The 24,005-nt window shown below is 40.9% G+C and overlaps 1 protein-coding gene across 2 annotated transcripts in view; it reads right to left on the minus strand.

Annotated features, from left to right (window-relative positions):
• The window catches only part of syt6a (synaptotagmin VIa), a 37,051-nt gene that overhangs the window by 7,122 nt on the left and 5,924 nt on the right, over positions 1–24,005 (minus strand). Inside the window, exons 1-3 of one of the 2 annotated variants that reach the window (XM_049753890.2) lie at positions 10,736–11,170; positions 1,818–2,220; positions 109–670 (exon numbers count right to left, since the gene is read on the minus strand). In XM_049753890.2, coding sequence (XP_049609847.1) covers positions 109–670; positions 1,818–1,996 — 741 coding nt within the window. In that variant the 5' untranslated portion in view covers positions 1,997–2,220; positions 10,736–11,170. Of the gene's footprint in view, positions 1–108; positions 671–1,817; positions 2,221–10,735; positions 11,171–24,005 lie in introns of those variants that run through there. The other variant, XM_049753889.2, reaches the window with a different exon arrangement.

The following is a 24,005-nucleotide window of genomic DNA, read 5'->3' on the forward strand; positions in this document are numbered from 1 at the left end:
CAGCGCAACAAGCAAGTCAGGGTTTTGGGAGTCTTCGTAGGTGTTGCTTTAAAATGCTGTCTATGTGAACGTAAACTAAATCACATGAAGTATTGAAAAAAGCCTTACACTGGTGGCATATTCGATGTCTCTCCATATATTGGTTTCCCGGGAGAGGTCGGACGTCTCAAACAGGTTGTCCATTACCACCTCCCCGATCATGTCGTGTCGTGAAAACCTGTCAAAGTCGAAAACGCTCATGTGGAGCTTCCTGTTCGGCAAGTCGTCGTAAGGCACAGGAAAGTGGAAGCTTTCAATAAAGGTGGGGTTGAGGGTTTTTCGATGGACCCGCGTCTGGAACTTCTTGCGGTCGGGCAGCAGGTAGATCTTGACGTAAGGGTCAGACGTGCCGCATAAATCCTTGGCGGGAAGGTCGACCGCCCTGATGATGTTGACGAGCAGGGCCTCGTTGTCGTAATCATACTTGAGAGAGAAGTTAATCCTCCCGCAGTTTTTGCTGCTGCTGTTCTTGGAGGAATCCTCCGAGTCACATGTTTTCTGCTGGTAGAGCTCTGGCTGAATACGGCCAATGCTTGTGGATTTTTCCTCTTTGTCCAACATGTAGTCGTTCCCCAGGTCCAAGCTGCCGACCTGCATCTGCCGGGGAAGGTGTCTTTTGAAGGAATTGTGCCTGCGGAAGGACGAGAGACACAGGAAGTCATGGTGATGGGACTTGACATATGAATTTTGAAAGACAACATTTGATAACTTGCTAGCATTAGGCTAAGCAGACTCAAATTTTTCTCAAACAGATTTCAATGTTTTTCATGTCATTAAGTGGGAAGTGAACAAACGCCAGCATGCTGAAATCAGACAAGTGAACCACGGCACCAGTGACCTTTACATCATTAGCAGCTTTTTTCTGTGGATCGCATGACAAGAACCCAGGAACATGCCGCCCACAGACCATGTGGTTTCGTAGATAAGGTGTAAATGGAGGATTCGAGTGCCTTTATAGTCATTTCACTCTATCTGCTGCAAAACAACTGATAAAGTTTAACTATGAGACGCCTCACCTCATTGTTAGTAGCAGTGTTTTTCCAAAAGGAACATTCAGGGACAAGTAAGAGTTTTCTTCTTCTCATGTACACCGTTAATTAAAGCTTACGCTTTAATGTGAAGTAAATTCACATTGATAACGTCAAAGTCAAACAGATGCTTCTCACAGCTAATGAGTGATGACACGGTGACACCGATAGCATGCCTCTTGCAGCGCTGCATGCACGAGGCATTGCGGAATGCCTGATGAGTTTTTGAGTTGAAGCCCCCCGGGAGCTGACTCCTGCTTTAATTCAAGGACAAAACGATTGAAAGGATGCACGCTCAACATGCTGAAGACATGCAATCGTTCACAGCATTTTGTCCCCACGGTGAAAGGCTCCCGATGAAGTCGTCGCATGCAATTAGCGTCACTGTAATGACCTGCAAGAACATGCAAAAGCCTTTGAGGTTGCTGACTTGTTACATAACGCTTTACAAATAAATCCACTTTGTCTTAAAATCATCTACGCTTATGAATTTAACTGCAGTACTATGCAACCTCAAATGTGAAATTATTATTCTTGCCGACAAAGCCATACATACTCTGACGCTCATTAATTTAATTTTGTTTTGAAAAATAGAGAAAACTAATGCGAATTGCAGAACACGCTGACCATGGACGCACTTCCCGGGGCTACCCACGGACTTCTATACGAATGGCCTACCAATGCTGCTTAGTCGCCGTAACGAGAAGTAAAGCCTCGGCCGCACGTACGCACACACGTGTCATGACTAACCGGGTGGAGGAAGCGGGCTCAGTTGTTTGCCTCTGCATGCGCTGTGTGCGGCGCAGGAAGTGCTCCCTCATGGAGAGCTGGACATCAGTGGGGATGTCAGGAGATGTATGGCTTATCTTCACCGCAGCCTCCAGGAAGCCCATCGGGCCCACGGGGTCCTTCATTTTCTCTGTTGCCATGGTAACCGCTGGCTGCTGCAGCTGCTGGGTACCTGGGGGCGACGGCAACGGCAGCGGGCGAGACAGCTGCAGCGGGCGGTGCTCCGGGCTGGAGGACGGAGTGAGGAAGCTGGCTTTGCTCCGCCGAGGCGGACCGCACCGCTTCCAGGAGCCGAAGGCTAGCAGGCCCAGCAGAACCAAGCCGCAGAGCACAAACACACCGAGAAGGAGGCCAAAAGTAGCGTCTGGTGGCGAGCCGTGGGGTCCGGGAACACAATATGGGCGAGCAGATGGCAATGATGAGGGTGAGAGCACAAAAAGAGACACTGTATTAAGTCAATATTTTTACACATAACATACATTGCCATTCACTTCCAGAAACTTCAAATTGCTGAAAAAGTTTTTGGGGCTCTCAATTGGGGAACAGTATTTGCTAACACACGTAGGAAGGGAAAATAAGTGTTTAGTTATTGTACATAGTGAATATTGCAATGGCGCTTGATTTAAAGACAATGTATAGTTTTCAATAAACCCAACAGAGCAGGAGTACCCAGAAAAAAAATATGCATTCAAATAATAATACTCTTGTGGCGTTGTTATTGAATGGCACTGCCATTGAAAGAAAAACAATGGTTGAGGCAGTGCCAATTGGCGGAGAGGAAACATGCAAATGAAATATCGTCTATTTGAATGCTAATCCAAGAAGGCTCCCGGGATGAGGGATGAGGTGTCAAAATGGCCGACACGTGAAGGAACCTGGTCATTGTGCCTCGGTCTAAATCACACACAAAAGACTTGGACACGCTGACATGCGAGATGCAAACCATGCTGTTTCTTGATTCCATATAATCAAATTTCAGCATCTAATACCTGGAACATTCCCCATTCGCTCAAGCCTGAATTCAATTCCCTGAATTTTGCAGCAGTGTTCTTTTCCACGCACTGCGTTGACTCTAATTTATCTACCATAGCTGAGTGCTGCTCTCAGAAGACTCCAGTCTCCATGTAATAGTGCACACATAGCAGGAAGCCGCTTTAGGGCACATTGAATTTGCTTTTTTCTGTCTTTTTTTTTTTTCCGAGAGTGTTTATTGAGCTAAATCTTCCCCCCGCTGAAGACAAATAGAAGCAGCTGGAACCTGGAGGCAAGGATGAGTTCATTCCTGATTGTTTTTCCGTTTTATTAATAGAGGAAAGGAGATTGCTTGCTTGTGGATTACAGCTACATAATGTACATTTAGTAGGTAGGCTGTTTAATCTATAAACCCACACGACTGACGAAATAAGTGAACAATCGGCATTGTGTATGCAAGAGAAAAATAAAATACAGTCAACATTTGAAAGTGATGCGAGCAATCATGTCAGGTACTTAAATATGGCTGGCAGTCCTTTTAAAAACAGGCAGCAGTTTTCTGAGACAATACGTTGCCTACTTTTCCCCCCCAGCTACTCATCTCAAAGACCACCTATTAACAATAGGAAGGGAGTCCATGTCAAAGTCCATCTCATGTACGTAAAGCAATCTTTAGACATTTGAGTTGTGCACAAATAGAATTTTGCAGGATTCAGTATCCAGTGGCATGCCTGTGATCCTGATTATAGTGGAACAGATGTCGAGCAAGAAGAACTCCGCCCTGGGGCAATGCCAGGTACAGTGCAGAAATGAGCCAACCTCTGAAACATAACTCAGATAGGATAGATTTGAAAGAATGTCATCTTTCTGGTGTGATATTAGTCAGTCTATACCAGGCTTTTGTGGTAGTTGAAAGCCTGTTCCGACATAAACCGGCCCACATCTGTTCAGCACTCATAACACAGACGTGCAACTCCTATTTCAGTCCAGACTTAAGATGACCTGATTTTAGACTTTCACCTGTCGACAAGCATCCAGAAATAAATTGGACTTTGTTTGCTCTTACTCATGGAAGGCCAAGTCAGTTCAGGACCTAAGCTAGTGTGTGGTTGTAGCTGAAGATAATGGAAGACGTTCTGTGTGGACAAGTTATATTTCATCTTCAAGTGTTCAAATATCATGAATATTCCCTTAATGGCAGTTCTCTTGACTGCTGGACTTCTTTCTGATGTCATGAATCCAAAATTCATGCCTAGAAGTTTGTTTTGCTTGACTTCTGATTTAGGTGACATTTCTTCTTTCAGTCCAAGTTGTTTGTGAACCTCAAGTAAAATATTACTTAAATGCCACAGTATCGGATTACCTGCAGAATTATTTCCAGACCTCGCATCATGTTTAGAAATAACACAAAAGAATATTTTGCAAAGGACATGAAAAGACTACGATCATGAAGTTTTTGGCCTCGTGAAGGATGTTAGTGGCATGTTTCAAAGAATTGTTCAGCTAGTAAACTTTTCTCGTCAGTCTCTGCACTCGCTGCCTCTGTTTGGTTCAGCGCAAAAAGGTTAATGAGGGAACGATTGTGCCACCACACCTCCACACACTCGTCAATCAAATGTGGAAGCCAAAGCAGCGTTTGCCATAATGGCTACAGAAATAGAAACACACAGGCTGAAAAGCAGCTAATAACTTTAGTGCTGCAAAGAAAGAACAGAGTGCGAATAATCCTGCAGTAGTTAGACATGGACAGTAAGCCAAATGGGAAGTGAGAAAAAAAAAACGCCGTTGGTCTTCCTCTTCAGACACATGACTAATGAAGCGAAGCATATTATTCCCGCCGGACACAATCTCCCCTGACAGCGTGAGAATGAAGCAACCTGGAGCTTTTTTAGCTGCACTATTAATGATTACACCCACGCCTCTGCAGGAGTGGACCACCACTGGGCCGCACTTTATCATCGGGCTCTTTACGGCGGTTCCTTCATGCTGAGAAACACTTCTCGCAATCAATACTAGCGAAGCAAAATCAATCAGGCCGCAACGTTCCTTCAGGTGGCTGCTACCTCTGCACCAAACGGGAGTCAGGTGAGCTGCGATGTTATCAAAGACGTTTCGCATAAAAGTTGTAGGCCGCCGCCGCCGCCACGTTGTTGAACATTTAAGTTGACTTTTTTTTTTTTTTTCACATTTGGTCAGAAATTTAGCAAGACGGCACATCGATACACATAAAGGCTTTTCTCCTCTAATCAAACTGTGTTTCTATGGCAACCAGGTCAAAACCTGCTCATCAACTTCTGTAAAATACGAAAAAAATAACAATTACAACAACATTCTACCGGTAACTAATTAAAACAGGTTTGTTTGTACTTTGTTTTAATTCCGAGATGTTATTGTCATGTTGAGGAAAAACTCATCAGGCTGACGGGATTGTCATACCATGACACTGGAAATGTCCAGCACAGCAAAATTCATTCCAAAATGGGATTTGTAGTTTGCAACGTTAATTTGTAAAAGCTGTTTCATCAACATGCATGGGAAGCTTGTCGTTCCCCGAGGGCGGAAATGATTCCCACTAATCTCGATGTGGGCACCTCAGCCGTTTTTGGAGTGCTTATTCCGTGGTGTCTTTTTCACAAAATCCCATAATCCCACCCCCCCACATCCCTAAATCCTAAAGCTCCGGTGCGTGAGAGGAGGTGTTAAGCGCCAGCGGATAAATCGGCTGTGTGTAACAGCAGTGGGGGAGGGCAAAAAATGATTTTGACACTCAGACGACGAAGTAAACGATGCTCATGTAGGAAGTTGTAGAATTTAATGTTTTGCGCTACTTCAAATATTTCAATTCAATTAGTGTTTCTTCCCCAAACGCTCGCAAATGTATGATTGAAAATGACTTTTGAGAAGTTTCATGAATCTGAAATATATAGAAATGTAACTTTTATAAATGCAATCATCTTAGCACCAGGCACACACACACACGCACACACTCTGTTATCCCCTTTAAGGATAAATTTAATCATACTTATCACTTGAAAAGTAAAAAGATCTGTGTTTTTCTTGGGCGGGTGGGATCATGTTCTCTTAACTTCAAAACCTGCTTCCTTGTGGAGTTCCATAGCCCAATTGAACCACATGGGAAATGGAACAATTAACCTGCTTGTTGACCGCAAGCTGCAATCGCTATCGCACAGCTTGCAGCCTGCCTCTGCTTGCATGGAGTAAATATTGAAATTATATTACAATATTTAAATGGGACGTGTCGAGCTTGTTCAGCGCTTCCACTGTTGAATGCGCAAACAGTGGGACGATTCAGCAAATCAACTCTAATTAACAGTGTTTGATATTGTATTGGAATGACTGATTGATGTAAATGTCATTCCTATTAACTGGCCTTTTGTTCATTCTTTGACTTACTTTTGTTGCTGCACTGTTTTTTTTTTTTAACTATTAAACCTGCTTAACTTCTTTTTCAGCTTGTATGGCAATGGCCGTGTTAAAATACTTTTCAATAAATTAAAAGGAGAGGAAAAAATGATTGGCCGTGCAGCAACATTACTTTCCCTTTAGGGGACAATTCTGGTTGCGATTCCATTCATTTACATTCTAGTATATATTCCTTATTCAGCTCTGGGTCATTGGGAGTTGTAGCCGATCCCAGCTGACTCCAGGCAAATGGCAGCGTACACCCAAGACTAATCACTCGTCAATCACAGCACGTATGAAAAGTATAGAGAGGCAACTTTGTAATCCAAACGTGCATCTGAATGACTTTAAAATTGTATTCATATAAGAATGCACAATTCAAATGTTCATTGAATTACTTCCCAGTCTCTCTCCCCCATCATGTCATATTAATTTACTAAAGTGTCAACAGATCTTGAGATGCAATAATAAAACACAATCGCCCACACGAGGCTGCAAAGTATTCGATGGACATTGTGTAGTATAAAGTGCAATTGCAATTTGGACTCTACCGAATTTATTGACAACTCAGATGAACTATGACCCTTATATGAGGAGGAATTCTATTCTATTCTATTCTTGTGAAAAGAAGTACAGTATTGTTCTACAGTGTAAGGACACATCATTATGTAATAATAATAATCATCATCTCAAACCATAAAAACTAGCAAAGGGCCACAGCAGGACAGGAATAAAAATGAGCTCGCCATTTGCTGAGGACATGCGGGCAGTTTTTTAGAATGACTCATTGCAGTTTGTTTAAGCTTTATGATATTAATGACCAACAACATTACGATCACCTCGGACCAATGGCGACAGAGCAGCACAGCACGATGCCATCCAATAATAATAAAGACGGACTTTATTGATGTGGTGTGTGCTTGCTCCGTGCAAGATGCTTTTGCATTTGCAGGATAAAAACCAACAGGCAGCCATCAGGCTGTTTGAGTCATCCTAATTTTCATCAGCGGGGAATTTAAATGGATTTGCTTCATCCATTACAAACACAAGCTCGCTGATGCTCCGCAGGCTTGAAGTGTCGCAGTATTGTGACGGATTAATACAACTGCAAGTAAGCCTGTCAAGTGGATTGCGGGCATAGGAGAGATGCTGATTGAAGGAGGAGGCACTTTATCTACTTAACGTCTTGCATTAGCTGGTTTGGGGGGGATATATTTCTTTTCTTTTTATGACAGGTGTCGTGGTTGCCTCACAATTTGTGGTCTGGGGTTGGAATCTCAGTTGTGGCCTTCCTGAGTGGCGTTTGTAGGCGCTTGCCTGGATTCTTCACATTTTCCAAAACCATGTATGCTAGCTTTGTTGAAGTGAATAGGATGAATGTCATCTGAATGAGTCGTTTCTGTATTTTTGTTCTTTTCCTTGCTTATTTTGTGATAAAACAATAGGGGGGGGGGGTAGTTTTGAATCATTTTTAATGAATGAATTTGTCATCGGCAGCTCACACTGGTCTAATGTACCTTGTTGGTGTAAAAAAGAAACAAACAGGAAGTGAGCAATGATGGGCATTTATGATCAATTTCCATCAATGAAACATTTGTCTTCTCCATTGATTCCACTTCAAGAAGTCAACAAAGTATTGCTCCCAACAGAAAAAAAAGCCACCGCATCAAATTTCTGCGAGCTCTAACCCGACCCTCGGCCCCCGAGGCTCTCTGCAATGGCGGGAAACAACAAGTCAGCATGAAGAAATGATGCATCCATCATTGTGACCCTGTTAGATTAAGCGTGGGCTGACATTTGGGCCGTGTGTACTCAGATGCTCGCAGCCTCAACATAACAGTTGTTAAGGAAAGATGACCAGCAGAGTTCCAGCCATTATTGCTGGCATTATTAACCTGCCACTAGCTAGCCTCGATTGCACTCCTTCCTCATCTTGATCCAACAGATAACGACCAATAATTGATCCTGCAGTCAAGGAAATAAGTGTAATAGAATTCCACAAGTTGTGAGGATAAGCCGCTCAGATGATGGATGGAAGTTGAAAATTGGAAGAGATTGCAAGGGAATGGCAGGCAATGGGGTCGCTGAGTTGAAATGCCAGAGAAAGTTAAATGCACCGTAGCATATCAAACCGTGCACTGGATAGCGCACAAATAGTAGCAGATTTGCAGGATGGATAATTACAGTATTATGTATTCATTTTGGTCGTGCTTAGCGACCCGGAACTGATTTTATGTGGCGCTCAATAATCTGCCGAAACGTTTTAGTATGTAGTAAATTCACGCAAGTATTGAGGCTTCATTGGTTTGGCCTACTTTTAGGCTGTTATAAGTAAAGGTAGCCGATGAAAAGTGCTGAGGTATGAGAAAATTAACATAGCTTGCTCCTACACTATCCATTACAATCAACTATTTAAAACTCATAAAGATGATGCCGCTTATGATCTGGTACATTTGGCAGGTTGGGCTTCAAGAGCTTTGCTGAAACCATGGCGTAATATTCACCTCCAGAAAGTACAAAATTGGCAAGATTTACAAACAGAACCCTAACCCTAACCCTAAAGGGCACTAAAAAAAGCTTCATAATGGCAACATTTATAACTCGCAAAATATTTTTTTTTTTTTAAACTAACTAACTAACTAACCACAGAGGGTTACACAGTTACCGGATTTTACCGAGCTTTCACTCAAGCCCTGTCACCAACTTCCTAAAATCACTTTTTCTTTCTCTCACATGAAAACTCCAACGCAGCAAAGTATCGACTTTGTGGCTTGACTGTTTGAGGAATACTAAATTTATAGTTTTCTGTACACAGGACGAAAACACAGAGATGGAAAAAGCCTCTGGCTGTTTTGATCTCTTTATAGATGCAATGTGCAGGTTGCAACGGCCTGAGCCTTGGTTGAATAAAGGCTTTGAAGTGTCGGATTAAGCAACAAGTTCTAATGTTCTCGGCCACAGCGGAGCCCACAATTCACATCGGCCTTATTTCCATCTATTAAACATGAGCTTCCTGTAACAAGTGAGATCATTGTCAGTATAGCACCACCCCTCGTTTACAAGGCCAATATTATTTCCTCTTATGCTGTATTGATCGGGGCCCAAAGGGCTTTAAGAATTCACTCCAATTTTCTATCGAATTGAAACAAACTGTGCCTGGAGGAAATTGGGAGGGGGAGGAGGCAGTGGGGGCGGGCTTATCGCACCAATCCCGGCCTCCCGTTTTCCCATGTTTATCGCAGCCTCGGTGAGTGACATTTAAACAAAAAGTCATAAAAGGTGTCACACGGGAGGCGCCGCACACAAAGAAAGCCCACGACCCCCGCGGCCATCCTCCTAACACGCCATCAACACACGTGCATGGTCACATGCTCTTTACAAACGTGGAACTGTACACAGTTGCGCACGCAAACACAAACGCAGCAAGCCAGCAAGGGTCAACGGGGCCAAATATGAAAGGATGGATTTGTTCAAAGTCAAGTTTCCATTAAGCGAGCAATCCAGAGAAGTTCTCAATTTAGATAGGGGAGATAAATAAGAACTAAAGGCAACAGCGAAGAATTCTGTTGTGTCACATGACTTCCATATGCAACAATTTAAACCAGGGAGGTGAGCTTTCGGTGTGCACAGGCCTGGCACGCATTGTTATAGGTCAGATTTTTATCATGCATTTTTACTGTATGTCACTGATTCTTGCACGTTAAAATATTTAAAGGTCGCTTTGGGATACTAGCTGTAAGTTGCCAAAAAGTAGCGAGATTGTATTAAACATCCAAAAGCGTTTACAAGCCTACCAAAAAAGAAGCAAATTGTAATTCTTGGTGGCTGCTGTTGCTTGTTGCTTGGGTGAGGAAAAGGGCGTGAATAAGCAGCAGGGATGTTAACAGGTTGCACGGTTTCCTTTCTCTTTTTTTTTTTTTTTGCCTTCTGTCTTCACAGTTTGGCTCATTATCGAACAACAAGCGTCTCAAAGGTGCCAACTGCTCACAATTACACTTTTCCCTCCAGCTCGTACTGATCTCCTCCCCATTAGCCCCACGGCTGTGGCCCTTCATCAAAGTGTCAGGACAAGGAGCAAGAGCGGGGGAGCAAGAGACGGGCTGAAAAAGTGGCAGAAAAGACACTCACACGAAATTCAAAAGCCTGACTTGACCGTGTTTTGCGCTATGCAGCAGAGCAGGTGGAATCACCTCGGGCTTTACTGTGTTTCATGACTGTTAAAAGCTGGAGGACAACAAAGGGATGCTTTTAGAAAGAAAGAAAAAAAGCAGAGGCGACCGAGATGGGAAGCCTCATCAAATATTAACACGGAGGTCCATCAGCGATTTTGTAACGTGCAAAACAAGGACGCTAGTTGCCTTGAATCCAAAAGTAAAATGCTAAGCAAACTACAACTCTTGCGCATCTCAGCAGCAAACTCACCATCACTCAGCAACAAAGAAGACAAAAGAAAGACACTCAGTGACGCTCCGTGCCGTACTCACCCGTGAAAGTGACTTTTGCGTTCTGGATAACCTCACCCGCTCACTTCTCCTTCTGCTTCTCCTCACTTCCAGCCAACCAGTAACAGCACCTCTCTGCTAGCTCTATCTTTGGTCAATGCGCTCCCTCTCCTGAGCGCACACACTGAGAGCCTTGCATGCACCACCCAGGATGCTCCTTTTGGTTTCTATGGCAGCGGGATGCTGCGGTGTAAAAAGGGGCTGGGGTGTCTGTGTGTGTGTGTAGGGGGGGTAGGTCAGATCAGACTATTGAGACTGAGCATGCAGCATTGGGGCGAGAAGAGGGAAAAAAAAAAAGCAAGTGACAATGCAGCAAAGCTGCATAAGTTTGAACCGCATGAATATCAATGGTGGGGGTCGGAGCTTCCTCATAAATTTCAAAGCAGGTGGTTAAACGGTTCGACACATGCAAAGACTTGTTTGAATAGAACCTGACTGGGAGGTGATCAAAAGGGGCCTTTTATTAATATCATTAAATTGTAAGAAAAAATAAATAAAATACAAATATTGCTTTGTTGTATAATATAAACGATGATGCCTTATTATTATGATTATCTAGAAGACTCATCTGCAGTCCTGGCGGCGGTCATGCGACATATTGCAGCACAATCATCGAGAAAGAGAGAGAGAAAGAGAGAGAGAGAGAGAGGAGGATGGGAGGGGTGATTCCCCCCACCCTCCCCCACTCCTCCCAGTCTTCCCTCTGTCTAGATTAGCATCACTTCCTCAGCAGCCTGTGGTGGATGAGACCACATGTGACCGCCGCCTCCCACTGCGGGAGCGACGACAAAATAAACACAACTTAATTGCTTTTGAACAGGAACATTTTGGGGGGAGCGTTCAACAAGGTGAGCCCCCAGACGGTGCGTATCAAAGATAAGAAGCAGCTTAGCTGTAAACCTCACATCAGCTGCATTCCATTTAGTTTATTCCTTACTCGTGGTTCAAAACAGATTCACTATAAGTATAAAGCAAAACATAATCAGTTGACACGGCTCTATAAAATTGCGTGAGCATTGAAGGGACAATGCCTCTTAGATTGCCGACTAGATTGTTTTGGACCTTAGCCTTTGCACTGTACCCAAACTTTATTAGGCCTTGATTTATTAGAAGTCACCATGGGACTGGGTCTCATGCATCACTTCAGGTGCATTTTACAGTGTTTACATTGAAAATGTGCACTGCTTCAGCATCACAACATGGCTTATCAACATGAGGTGTTTTTGTTAAGGGATAAAAACAATGCGGCAAACTCAAATATTGTGAATAGTGTTAGGAGTGTTGACTTAAATATTAATATTTTAAAACAACACTAAAATATATCAATATTTTAAAACAATACTAAATACTTTGATTTTGACTTTGAAAATATATATATAGGATAGGATAGGAAATTATCTGCATTATTACATTTTATAAATGTTCAGAATGAAATAAGTTAATTAAAAAGATACAGCCAGTGTAATGGGCCATCCAAACACAGTACAGTAATGAAGACAAAAAATAAATAAGGCATGTTTTGAAATTGTCAACCAATGTCCCTGCAGTACGTCGTTAACCTTGCCTGCAAACTGCTGACGCTTTAATTACATACATTTTAATTAAATATAATTACAAAGAATATAATCAGATATGAATGGAATAGCAGACAAAGAAACATTTTGAGAAAAGACTATTCAATAATGCAGAAGTAATCCGTCCAGACCAAACGTAATAATATTTAGTGCTCGATATAATGTTATCTTATTTTTGTTTTTTGTCAAAGCATAGTTGTTAACCTCTGTCATGGGCAGAGGCATGCAGGTATTGCTTCTGTGTTAAAACCAAACTAGCCGGCCATTTAATCTGATCCGGGTGATACAACGTGGTTGTAATCCATCCTCAATCTAATCTTATCACATAATGATGTCGTCGGTGTAAACATGCCCAACAATAACCTTTAAAGCAATCAGTCGGCTGACAGCAGCTGGATGGGCATTGACGGACGGAGGAGCAGCTCAAGTGCTGACGAGTTCTCGATGAACACATCGAGTACGAGCTACGACTGTCAAGATCCTCTGGTGAGTATCAGCTGGTATTATTAACATTTCAAAGTCAGACACGTTGCGTGAAAGAAGAACCAAAGGCCACATTTGGATCAGACATGGTCTCTTCGGATTCAATTTACAAATGTTAATACTGCTACCTAAAGGTCGCCTCATAAGAAGTGTTATTTTTGTCACATTAACAAAAGACCACCGACATCACACTCGGACGTCAACTATCTGCAAAAAAATAACTTTCCTCCTGATAAATCTTTGCCGAAAAAAAATTGGGCTATACTTTTAGGACCCCACGCAAGCGAAATCCACGCAGGAGCGGGCTCGACTAAGTTGGGGTATTTTCACAGCTCTGTCCAAGAATGCAAAGCGTGGAATTTGTAGACAAAGGCGACTTAATTATATAAAGTTGAAGAATGAGATCACAGATCCTACTTAGCTCCTAAAATCCAATTGTATGCGTCAGGTCCAAGACGATATACAAATGTTTCGCATAAAGTGTAACTGTCAGCATGTATTTTTATACATTGCCCAAATACCTTTAGTCTGTTTGCATCCCTCTTGTTGCAAGGTCTGCGAGTTCATCTCCAAGCTAGTGGAGTTAGTCTCCGGAGCCCCGTTTATCCTGCCGGATTCCGAGTTAGCTTGTATATCATGCTTTCTACGCAGTGCTGACTGAATCATTTATCAAGTAGCCGCCAAGACTTCAAGCTATCGCTGGCAAAAAGATCCACGCAAGGGTGTGAGCTGCTAGGGGGGTCTCATATTTTGATTTACTACAAAAACTGAGTAATAATCAAAACGAATGTGAAGAATGCTCAAATTCGCTCCATTGTGTTATCCCAGTACAACGCAGTAATGCAAATACAAAAATGAATAGTAGACCTACTACTGCTCTAAATGACTTGGTAAGATGCTGTAATGGGAGTCCGTTTTCCTAGAAGATAAAAAAATATATATGCCTGTGAATATTGTTATATTATCTGTGTTGCACCTTTTGTGTTCAAATACCCATTACTTCAAGGGTTTTAGAAAATGAGAACTATCAATGCTAACCGCTAGTTATATTTACTTTGATATTAAGCTTCCAATGGGAGTGGCATTAAACAGCTTGAAGCCTTTGTTTTGATTAATTGCTTTCTATTTGCCAATAAACCTTTAATTAGAAAAAAATTAAGAAACAGATTGCCTTTTTGTGTAACGTTTGATAAAAAATACACCTCCACAGTACAGTCACACCATGAGCAGGAAGTGGGCACAACAGCAGGGCATCACTTTCAGCAAAATAACTCTGTTATTTATCTGCTGTGTTTACATTTTTACCACTTGACTTTCTTTCAATAGAAAAAAAAAAAAATGAAGCCCATGAAATCCTTGGTGATCCTCCTCATCCAGACCGGATGCTTTTGTTCGGTGTGTGTTCGAGGGAATGTGTACATCTGGTCGCTTTCTTCCGGATTCCATTCCAGTACTTTAGCTCTCACTTTATAAAAGGCATAGGAATCATCACCCCATTTCAGCTTGAGGCCTTTTTTGGAAACAGAGACAGATTGAAGTCTTTGCCACAGCAGGATGCAAGAGATAGACGTTCGTGAGATGAGGAGTAGAAGGAGTTCCCCGAGTAGCCAGAAATAATGAAGGTCAATGTGAGCTTCTGACGCCTGAAGGAAAACCATCCCCTTCACAGCTTTCAGACCATTATTTACCCTTGCAGGTTTTAAATTGAAATTCCTCATTGGTGTTATGGATTCAACTTGTTTTAGGTGTGGCTTTGAAATGTTTCAGTCTGTTTAAATAGAAAGTGGGCATAACTAGCAAACACGAATTCAGTGGTCCACAGTGTTTTCACTGATGTGGGCTGATGAGCAACTTCAATGATGTGAATATAGTTTTCCCCAAACAATTTGGACATCATGCAGAATAGGAAATGTCTGGAACATCCTGACCCGTCTCCTAATGGTTAGCTGACATCATAAAAGCTGCACCGCTTCCAGCTTTGTCATCTCCCGTTAAGAGACCAAGCTACATCGTCTGCCTGATACTTTTGCTATTGTGAAGTTCAGTTGAAGCGTGAAAGCATGTTTGTACGCCTTCTTCCCTTATTCCTCTCACATAAGCGATGGTGAAGGCAAGCAGAAGACAGTGACTTGTCATGATGTCGAAAATGGCCTCGGGGACTGTCTCGTAAGCACTACCACGGCGATTAGAAATATAAGCAGAGCAGAGTCCCACCACAGTAAACCATTTTAGATAGAGCGTAAATGCAATCAAAGCCTTTTTTTTCTCCCTCTGGATGATTTGAGAAACACTCTCCAAGCTTTGTAGTGTTTCTGTTTGATGACAGACCCATTATATAGGCTTTATTACCATTTCGAGTTGTTAACATAATTCAGCTCAGTGTTCCGTCAACACAGCATAGCTTAACGACCAATGAAAACATGCTTTATCTCGCCATGTTTTTAACAATTTTTGCCATTGCTAGAAATGTCCATCAGAGATTGACCTTCTCCAGGCAATGACCCACAATACGGTCACCGTTACTATGATTAATTAAACCAAGAGTTAAAAATGTTGTACTCTAAAGGGGTGTTTGCGCTATTGTGGGAATGAGCACAGCCAACTTGCTCCTCAGCCAATAGAAACGACTCCTATCATTCCCTTTAAATTGGTCTACATGTTGGAAGTATAAAACAAGATTTCTACTCCTTGGACACTGTGAAGTGGGCACTTGGAGGTCACATTTTACCCCGGATTGTGTGTCGCGGAAGTCTGTCATTGTCACATTTTTTTCAGGCTGACCTAGTCTGTTACTCCGTCATTGTTATTTTTAACATGCCTCGCTAAATTACATTTCATTATTGCTATTTTTAAACCGCCAGTAAAACACTTTTTTCAATTGTATTCATTTAGAAACAGTTTGGACCATTTTATGTAAAATTATATAAATTCTCATAATATTACTGCTCTACCTTTTCTTCTCCAAACTGGGCAGGACAATCAAGTAATTGACTTGCCCTTTCAAAACATCTGGCTAGTATTTTAGCGGATCTATTCTAGCTGTAAGAACAGTTAGGAAGTAAAACGAAATTGTAAAATATTCCAGGGCAGCGGGACAGGGGTGGATACTCGACCATAACTTCTTTTCATTGAGTTGAAAGCAATTGCCCTTGCATTTTACACATGCACATATCTGATTGCAAGATAGCGTGCCACAAAGTGCAATCTTACGCTTCGCTGGATTCTGTTTAAAAAGCAGAAAGTGGCAGTTTATTGCTTTTTCTTCAGGATCTCAGTGTAAAAGAAGCTAATGATGACATCCCCACCGAATTGCATGCACACAGTTGTTTTTAGGATAATTATAAAATGCATCATTATTAACTCATCAATGTTTATTATTAAAATTTATACAGTGATACTATTAACACAATTGGCAGGTGTGTAGCCAAGTGAGGTACGGAGCCTTCAAAGCAGAGATTTTTCATGTGCGGACACACAGAAGGTTTCAAGCAGGCGGGAGCCGGCCACCATAATTAACCTCTTTGGATGGATAAATAACCCAAGATAATCCTTCAGCAAGAGTAACCTGAGCAACCATGGCTTTCTGTCTTGAAAGGATTAGCAGTGATTAGGCAGCAGGCAGGCTAGATCATTCTCCCCGGGGCTCTCAACAAGAGAAATAAAAAGTCTTCAATGAACCAAGAAGGCAAGATGCTGCTGGGACAGGTCATGAAACCTGGCAGCCACAATAGAGTGGCTGCACTGGTCATTGCAGGTGTTCAGCTATTCATGTTCAAGTTAATTGCCCGAGACGGCAACTAACGTTCCATTCCAGGAACCGGGAACCCTGGACACTTAAACTTGTTCAACTGGCCAGTGGTGGCTTCTCAAGGGGCTGGTGCACTGCATCAAGCTGAGACACAATTTTGGCAAGAAATATGCTGTAAAACTGTAATTATGGATCCATGTTTTTCTATTTTTATTTGATCATAAAAGCATATGACTGACATGTAATTGTGAGAAAAGGCTGTAAAATAAAAAATGCATGATACATCTCCTTTATGACGCATAAATAAAACATCACAAAAGTGAATGACAAATGTGTAATGCGAAGCATAGAAAAGGTTCAGGGATACTCAAATAAATATCCTAAAGGGCTTCAAATATTTTTTTAAATGGGTCAAAAGGTCTGTGTATTAAGCTCAGTTCAAACAACAAAATGTTTTTTAATTGGAAACAATAAAAATGAACAAATCTGAAATAAAATGTCTTCCATTTTGACACGAATTCAAATTAATAGTTATCTAAAAAAACACATGATCCCTGTTATGAATTCAAAGCACACATCAAGAGAGGCTTTTGACAAAACATCTGTATATTGCAGTTTTACACGTCACACTTCGTGCCAGTGTGTGTGCGTGTTTATGAGATAGGGGGTAATTAACGTCACGTAAAACACAACTAACGGCAATTGCACACAAGGCACTTCCAGTATACTTGCGCGTGCCTACTCGCTTTGTCAGCCAAACAAAATTTACAGTCCAGTACACACACTAGCAAGTGAGTCACAAAGCTATGCTTCCAGCTAGTCATTATGATGTCACTGGCCATGCTCAAGCAGCGTGAACTCGTCCACTTGAATTATCCTTCCATCCATTTTCAACACGGCTTACAAATAGGCGGCTAGCGTGCCGGATGCGGTCCGGGGTCACCTACCGAGTACTCTTGTCATACAATATTTTGTATATTTGCAGTAGTTGGCATGATGTCATTGTCGAATCAAAACAATATTACATTCTCAGATGAGGTATTGAAGACCATTGCTGTCTTTTTGGAGATGTGTGATGGAAATCAATAGCCTTGAGTGTACCCAGAATGAAATAGTTCTCTCTGGGGAGTCACACGGTAACATTCATCTTTCTAATGAATGGCACATCAAGACCTTCCTGCACTCTCAGGCCCCATCGAAGCAGTTTGCCTGAGGCGGAAATATATGTAAGTTTTGTTCAGAGAGAAAGCGGGCTCATGCTGGGGAACGGCACTCTTTTTTTTTTACACAAGAATACAAATCAGAATCTACTCAGGTATTCACAGGAGGAGATTTAATATAGACCTCCGAAAACCCTCTCATGGATCATGACGCTAACCTGGAAAAGATGGGGAAGCGGTGACCCGAATCAGGTGAGCAGAGATATAATGTCCAGGAGAGCTTCTTTTTTTTCTGGGAATGCTGTAATGTTATTTGCTGCTGTGTTCGGAGAAGATCCAATTTGTCATTTCACACAGAACTATATCACGGGTAATCAAGTGAAATGGACCCCGGAGGTGCTTTCAAGATTCTTTAGGAGAAGACTGAGAAGTGAAGCATTCGGTTTGATAGAATGCTTGATCAATCAAAATTTCCAAGCACCTTTTGGAGCCGTCATCATTTTTTATGGTCTTGAAAAAGAAAAGAAAAAGTTTCCTGGGTAAACACGTCAACTCCCTGCAGTAAAAGGATGTGAAGGTTTAGTGTCTTTGGTTTAATCTATGGTCAGTGGTGGCAGGATAGGAGTGGATTTTGCGAAAACCCAGGGGCGGGTTCTCATTGGGTCACTTAAAGTGACCCACTCAGTTCTCTGAACTGGCCCACCCAACTTAAGAGTGGGGTCACGTTTCAACAGTGACAATATTCTTCCAGTCTTGGCCCAATTCCAAGACAGCTTTGTCTATCGATTTGGATGTCTTGCCGTTCCCTCAGCAAGCATATCAAGATTGTGGTAGGAAAAGTAAAATCTAAGGTCGTTTGAATGATTTTGTGTAGCAATAAATCTGAGTGACAGAATGCACTTGAATTTTTCTATAAGCACTGCTTTATAAGAGTCACAAAAAGTTAGACATTTGACTTCTGGCTAAAATTTCAGGATTGACCTAAAATGCACTATAACTTTTATTGATGAATAAAATCTGACCTTCTCTAACAGGTGTTAGAATTGCTAGTTGAATTAAAACTGCTATTTGAACAATCTGCTTCGTCATTCATCAAACAGAGCCTCCTCCAGAAAACTGATTCAAAAAGCTTTCTAAATTCAAAGTAGTTGTTTCATTCTTAATTTGCGTGCTTAAAAGCACATCAAAATGCTTAACATATCGTTTTGAGTGCAAATTGAATTCCAGAAAGATGACAGCAAAAATAAATTGCTCGGAGCGTTCTAAGGAAAATGAAGCAGCGTTATCCCCGTGGAGCCGTGAGAGATATCTTGTTGCCTGTTGATGCGAGTTGAGGAGCTTCATGTAGTGTTTACTTGCCATCTCATGGCTTCTAAAGGCAATTATAAACCCTTTGAGTGGGAGTGTTGATTACTTGTGGATTTTCGCTGCAGGGCAACACTGTACTTACTTGTTTAATTTTACACTTGATTGGCATCAGATTCCCAGAGACCCAACCAGCAATTAAAAACTAAATTTGTCATCATATTTCCTCTATAAAGTCAACGACTTGAATTATCTATTAATCTACGAAAGGTGTGGATTCAATGTCAAATAAATATGATGCTGTTGACTTTGTGAACGTATGTAGAGACAAGTCAAGACGAATGGCAAAAATGAAATTAAACCACTGCGGAAAGGGTCATTAAAACGACAAAACAAATTGTTAGACTGAATATAGTCCACAAACGAGCGGTGGGAGCAAAAAATGTGAGAGAGTAAAGTAATGATGCTTTGAACAGTTCGATTAATCACTTAGCAACGCTTCTCTTATTTGTCTTCATTACAAAGTGGCAGGTCGAAAGTATTAGCGCCCATGTTCGGCCACCGACATCGATGGCAGGTGATTCGTTATCACTCCGCCGGCACACGCCTCCGCCTGAACTGCCGCCGTGGCCGCCGCTGTTCGTAATTACACGCTTGACTGGGAATTTGCTTGTCAAAGACCCGAGCAATGATGTCGCAGGGGATGAATTACCGGCTGTGAAACTTATTTACATATTGAGATTTCCATACGTGACCCCCACAGGTCACCAGCGATAACGTGTAAATTAGCGCGACACTCTACTGACGAACGTGGCAGATTTTATACGTGCTTTATACGATCACGGAAGAAGAGCAATTAGAAACATGAGTATAGAAGAAACCAGTGCCGAGAGAGCACATACCTCCACCAAGGCTTTTGTCACCTTCGAAATTGATTCAACCATGAGGTGTCAAACTAAATGCTTTTTTTTTTTTTGCGACCCACTGAAGCAAATTAAGTTTGTCAACTTTGTTGTTTTTGCCAAATGAATTTCTTCTTTTTTTTTTCCAATTCCTTTTGGCAGTAAATCTATACCCCTTCCAAAAAAAAAATGAATCACTTAACAGATATTGCAAGCATTTTTTTTTCTACAAATCTAAAAAAAACACCATTTATCGTTGGTTGTCCTATTTTTTCATGACTCCTGATTGCATATTAAAAAAAAAAAAAAAATACAGAGGTGTGATGCATTTAAGTCCATTAGTTTGCGATTCTTGACAAGAAGGGGCACTGGATGAAGAGTTATTTGGCTGTTAAAACATTGCCTGAATAGCGAATGGATGTCTTGTTATGGCAATAAATTAGATATTGGGACAAATATTTCACATATGATTGATTCATTATTCTTATATTACAATTGGTTGGACTTTTTACTTCCAAACAGTTGGTACGTGGTGCACTGAATAGAGACTCTTAGCTGCTGTCATTGTAATTTACGAAGCAAAATTTGCCGGGGAACTAATTAAGATGAAGTCATTTTTATTTGCTTAGACAATCTATAACAAAATATTCATCTTGCATAGAAAGATAAATGAGATATGCAGATTAAATTGTGTGCGACGTCCGCTGAATAATGTATCAAGGCTCCCTGCATGGCTGAGTGTGCAAACTCTGCTAATTGTGATAATTCATACTTGTTGTCAAAAACAAATTAACTCGTATTGTAGCCTCAGTTATGATGTAATCTTAAACGACTTAAGGTTAGAGTTGAAGTCAATCAATGTATGGCTGGACTAAGATTAGGTAGGCTGACATTATTTTGGGCCTTTCAAAAGGGTACCTCTCGTTCAAATAATGAAGAAATTTTTCATGTAGATCAGCAAATTGACCCATTTGTCCAAAAAAATAATCCACCTATATATATCTTGGATACCAGAAATAACCATTTACACTCGCATTCACATCTGTGAGCAATTTAGACTTTAATAAACGTAACATGCATGTTTTAATGTTTTGGAGGGGAAAGATGAGAAAAGTGTAGTTGAGTAGAAGTATATTTTGGAAGAAAAAAAAAACTCTGGTACAAGTAACTTATTCAAATATAATTGCTCAAGTCAAAGTAAAAGAAAGAAATAATAATAAAAGCTCTGAAAAGTACTTGAGTGAAAGTATTTTTTATGGCACGTGAACAGATGTTTCCTCATCACATAATTCATTTTCTTCCTTCAAGTCATATAACTTAAAGACTTGAAATATTGCCACTAACTAAACACACCCTTATAAAAGGATTTCCAATATGCAAGTAGATTCACCTCATGTTGGCAGGTGTTTTGTTTATTACAGATTTTTAGATAGTTAAACTGAACTAGAAAAAAAACACACTCCATGTGTACTTAACTACAACCTCCTAAAAGGAGATCCAGTAAATACATTTAAAAAATAAAATAAAATAAGACCAAAAAAAAACCCCTCCATGTGTAGTTAACTACAACCTTCTAAAAGGAGATCTAGTAAATAAAATAAATAAATAAATACATAAATAAAATAAAAAATTGCGGTGCATTCAGAAAACATCAACAAGTGCATTTTAAATGCAACAAGCATTGTACTATTATATTCATGCTAAGTGCAAAGTGTATTTTGACATTTTGTGAGTAGGCAAATGGACATATGTCTATAATTTCCCATTTTCAAAAAAGGAAATTAAAGTAATATTGAATGAACATGTTTAGGGGAAAACTGTATATCTGGTTATCCAAATTTATTTCTAGACAAGATAAGCGCTAATATTGGGTGGATGCAGAGTACAACTTAGGGGTTAGGCAAAAACAGCAGTGCGGTACTATGGCGGCGACATTAACGTTACACTACTAAATGATTAAATAACAGTACAGACATTTTAAAAATTCAATTACATTATACGTGACATACAATTTTTAACTGTCGCATGTGAAAAGAAATTCCACTACTGTACAAAACAAATAACCAACAAAAGTGAATTTATGCTGAAGAGCCAGAAATGAAAATGCTTGAATGTTTTGCTTTCCTGTAATTCATTGAATAATTTAGTTGTATAATAAATAACTCTTAAAGCAAGAATGTATAAAATAAAAAGACTTTTAAGATTTTAAATACACACTGCCATGATTTTGACTAACAAATTTTTGTAAAAATATTGCTTTCATTCTAAAGTATAGAGCCGCTGGACGTTTGTCTTTAAAAGTGAAAGTGTACGTAGCAATAGAATTGTTAGTTGTTGACATTTTGTGTGGAGGGCCTTTTTAGGATGAGTTTTAAGATGATGAAGTGGACCAGGCAGCACCTTTCCACCAGACAATATGTAAGGTCACGCCATCCGTTTTCATCATCTTTTTAGGCGGTCAGAAGGCCAAATGTCACATGAAGCCAACAACTTTTGTTTTCCAAGCCTGTGCAGTCGCATTCATGGGAAGATATTTTCTCTGTGTCTCTTCAAGACATGCCACCCTGTTGACAAACTTGAACTTGTAAATCTACACCGATGCTTACTTTATTCGGCCCTCTGGTCCATTGTCATGAGCCCCTTATTCAATTTCCCCCACCCAACCCCACCCTTTCACTCTAGCTTTCGATTTCCTCAGGGGACTATTAATGGCAGGATCAGTGAAAACTACTAGAAGCAGCCATAGATTTCAGGAAATGGGAATGGTTCAGTCCAAAGTGATGAAGCGCCATAGGCACTTCATGTTCTAGGGAACCAAGAAGTTGCAGTCCAACTAGAAGAAGCTTGCTGATATGCTACTACACACAGATACATAGTGACAGTTGCAGAAATATTAATGTAAAGATGCAAAGATATGAGGCAAGCAAATGCATAAGTACTTCTGAATGTTAACCAACAATGATGGCTAAATGGATTTTTCAGATCCAACAAGACATACTTAAAATGAAGGTCAGTTTATCCATACATTTTTTATACTCTGTATACCGTTCTGAGTCACCGGGAGCTTAAGCTGGGCACATACAGACTTGGGACGGAACCCCCACTGAGACTTACTCGCTGAGCGGAAACTGAATTCACACTGCCTCCATAGAAGGCAAGAGAGTAAAGTACCGTGCACTCTTCCGTTAAGTGTTCGATTACCTCCTTATGGAACCTGCTACACAGAGGACACCATCTGTCAAGTTGTTCTAGAACCAGTGAGAGCGCTGAGACTTAGTGCGATCCAGTGGCGCTGCGGTCTGTGCACCCATCACTTGCTGTGACTCTACTGTCTAATGAACAAATAAAGATTTGAGCAACACCCGTCCTCCTCCTAATTATCCCCAAGCTGTCAGCACCTCACACTTGACTTCCTTTCATCAAGGCGATTATGTTTTACACCATATCATCAAGCCAATCTGACTGATGCGTGCTGAAAGCCTTGTGACTTCTCCTAGACAAATGAAGGAACCTTGGAATGTAATGATCAAGGTAAATCGGTTTAATATACAATACTGTGCAAAAATCTTGGGCCACCGTTACATTGTTTTATTAGAAAAGTTGTAATGATCATAAAAACTAGAATTCCATCAAGCAGAGTGTGGAGCTGGATGGATGATGTTTAATGGACGATGGGGAAGCAGATGGGGTGGAAGACAAGGAGGCAATACAATTATGGGGGAAGGACAGCGCCAATGGTATCATATCGACTCACCCCCAAGGAAATTGAAAATGCATCATTTCCCAGATTATTACACTAAAGTATGTAATAAAATATCATTTGTAGTGGAAAGGTAATTGTTTTGCACAATTTTTCAACATTGATATGCTAGACTGCATGCTCTTTACATTTTTTTTCCTTAAATGAACAAAAACATGCCTTTCCTGACATTTTTTTTTCTTGTGGAGGCTACTATTTGAAGAACTAATACATAAATAAAATGTCTAATACCGTGGAAATAAAAAACAAATCTTAGAATAGTCATCTCGTTACACATCCACCATGAGCATCACAACAACCAAAGAGATTTTGTTTTAGTG

The sequence above is a fragment of the Syngnathus scovelli genome, chromosome 2 (assembly GCF_024217435.2).
Source record: "Syngnathus scovelli strain Florida chromosome 2, RoL_Ssco_1.2, whole genome shotgun sequence".
NCBI lineage: Eukaryota > Metazoa > Chordata > Actinopteri > Syngnathiformes > Syngnathidae > Syngnathus > Syngnathus scovelli.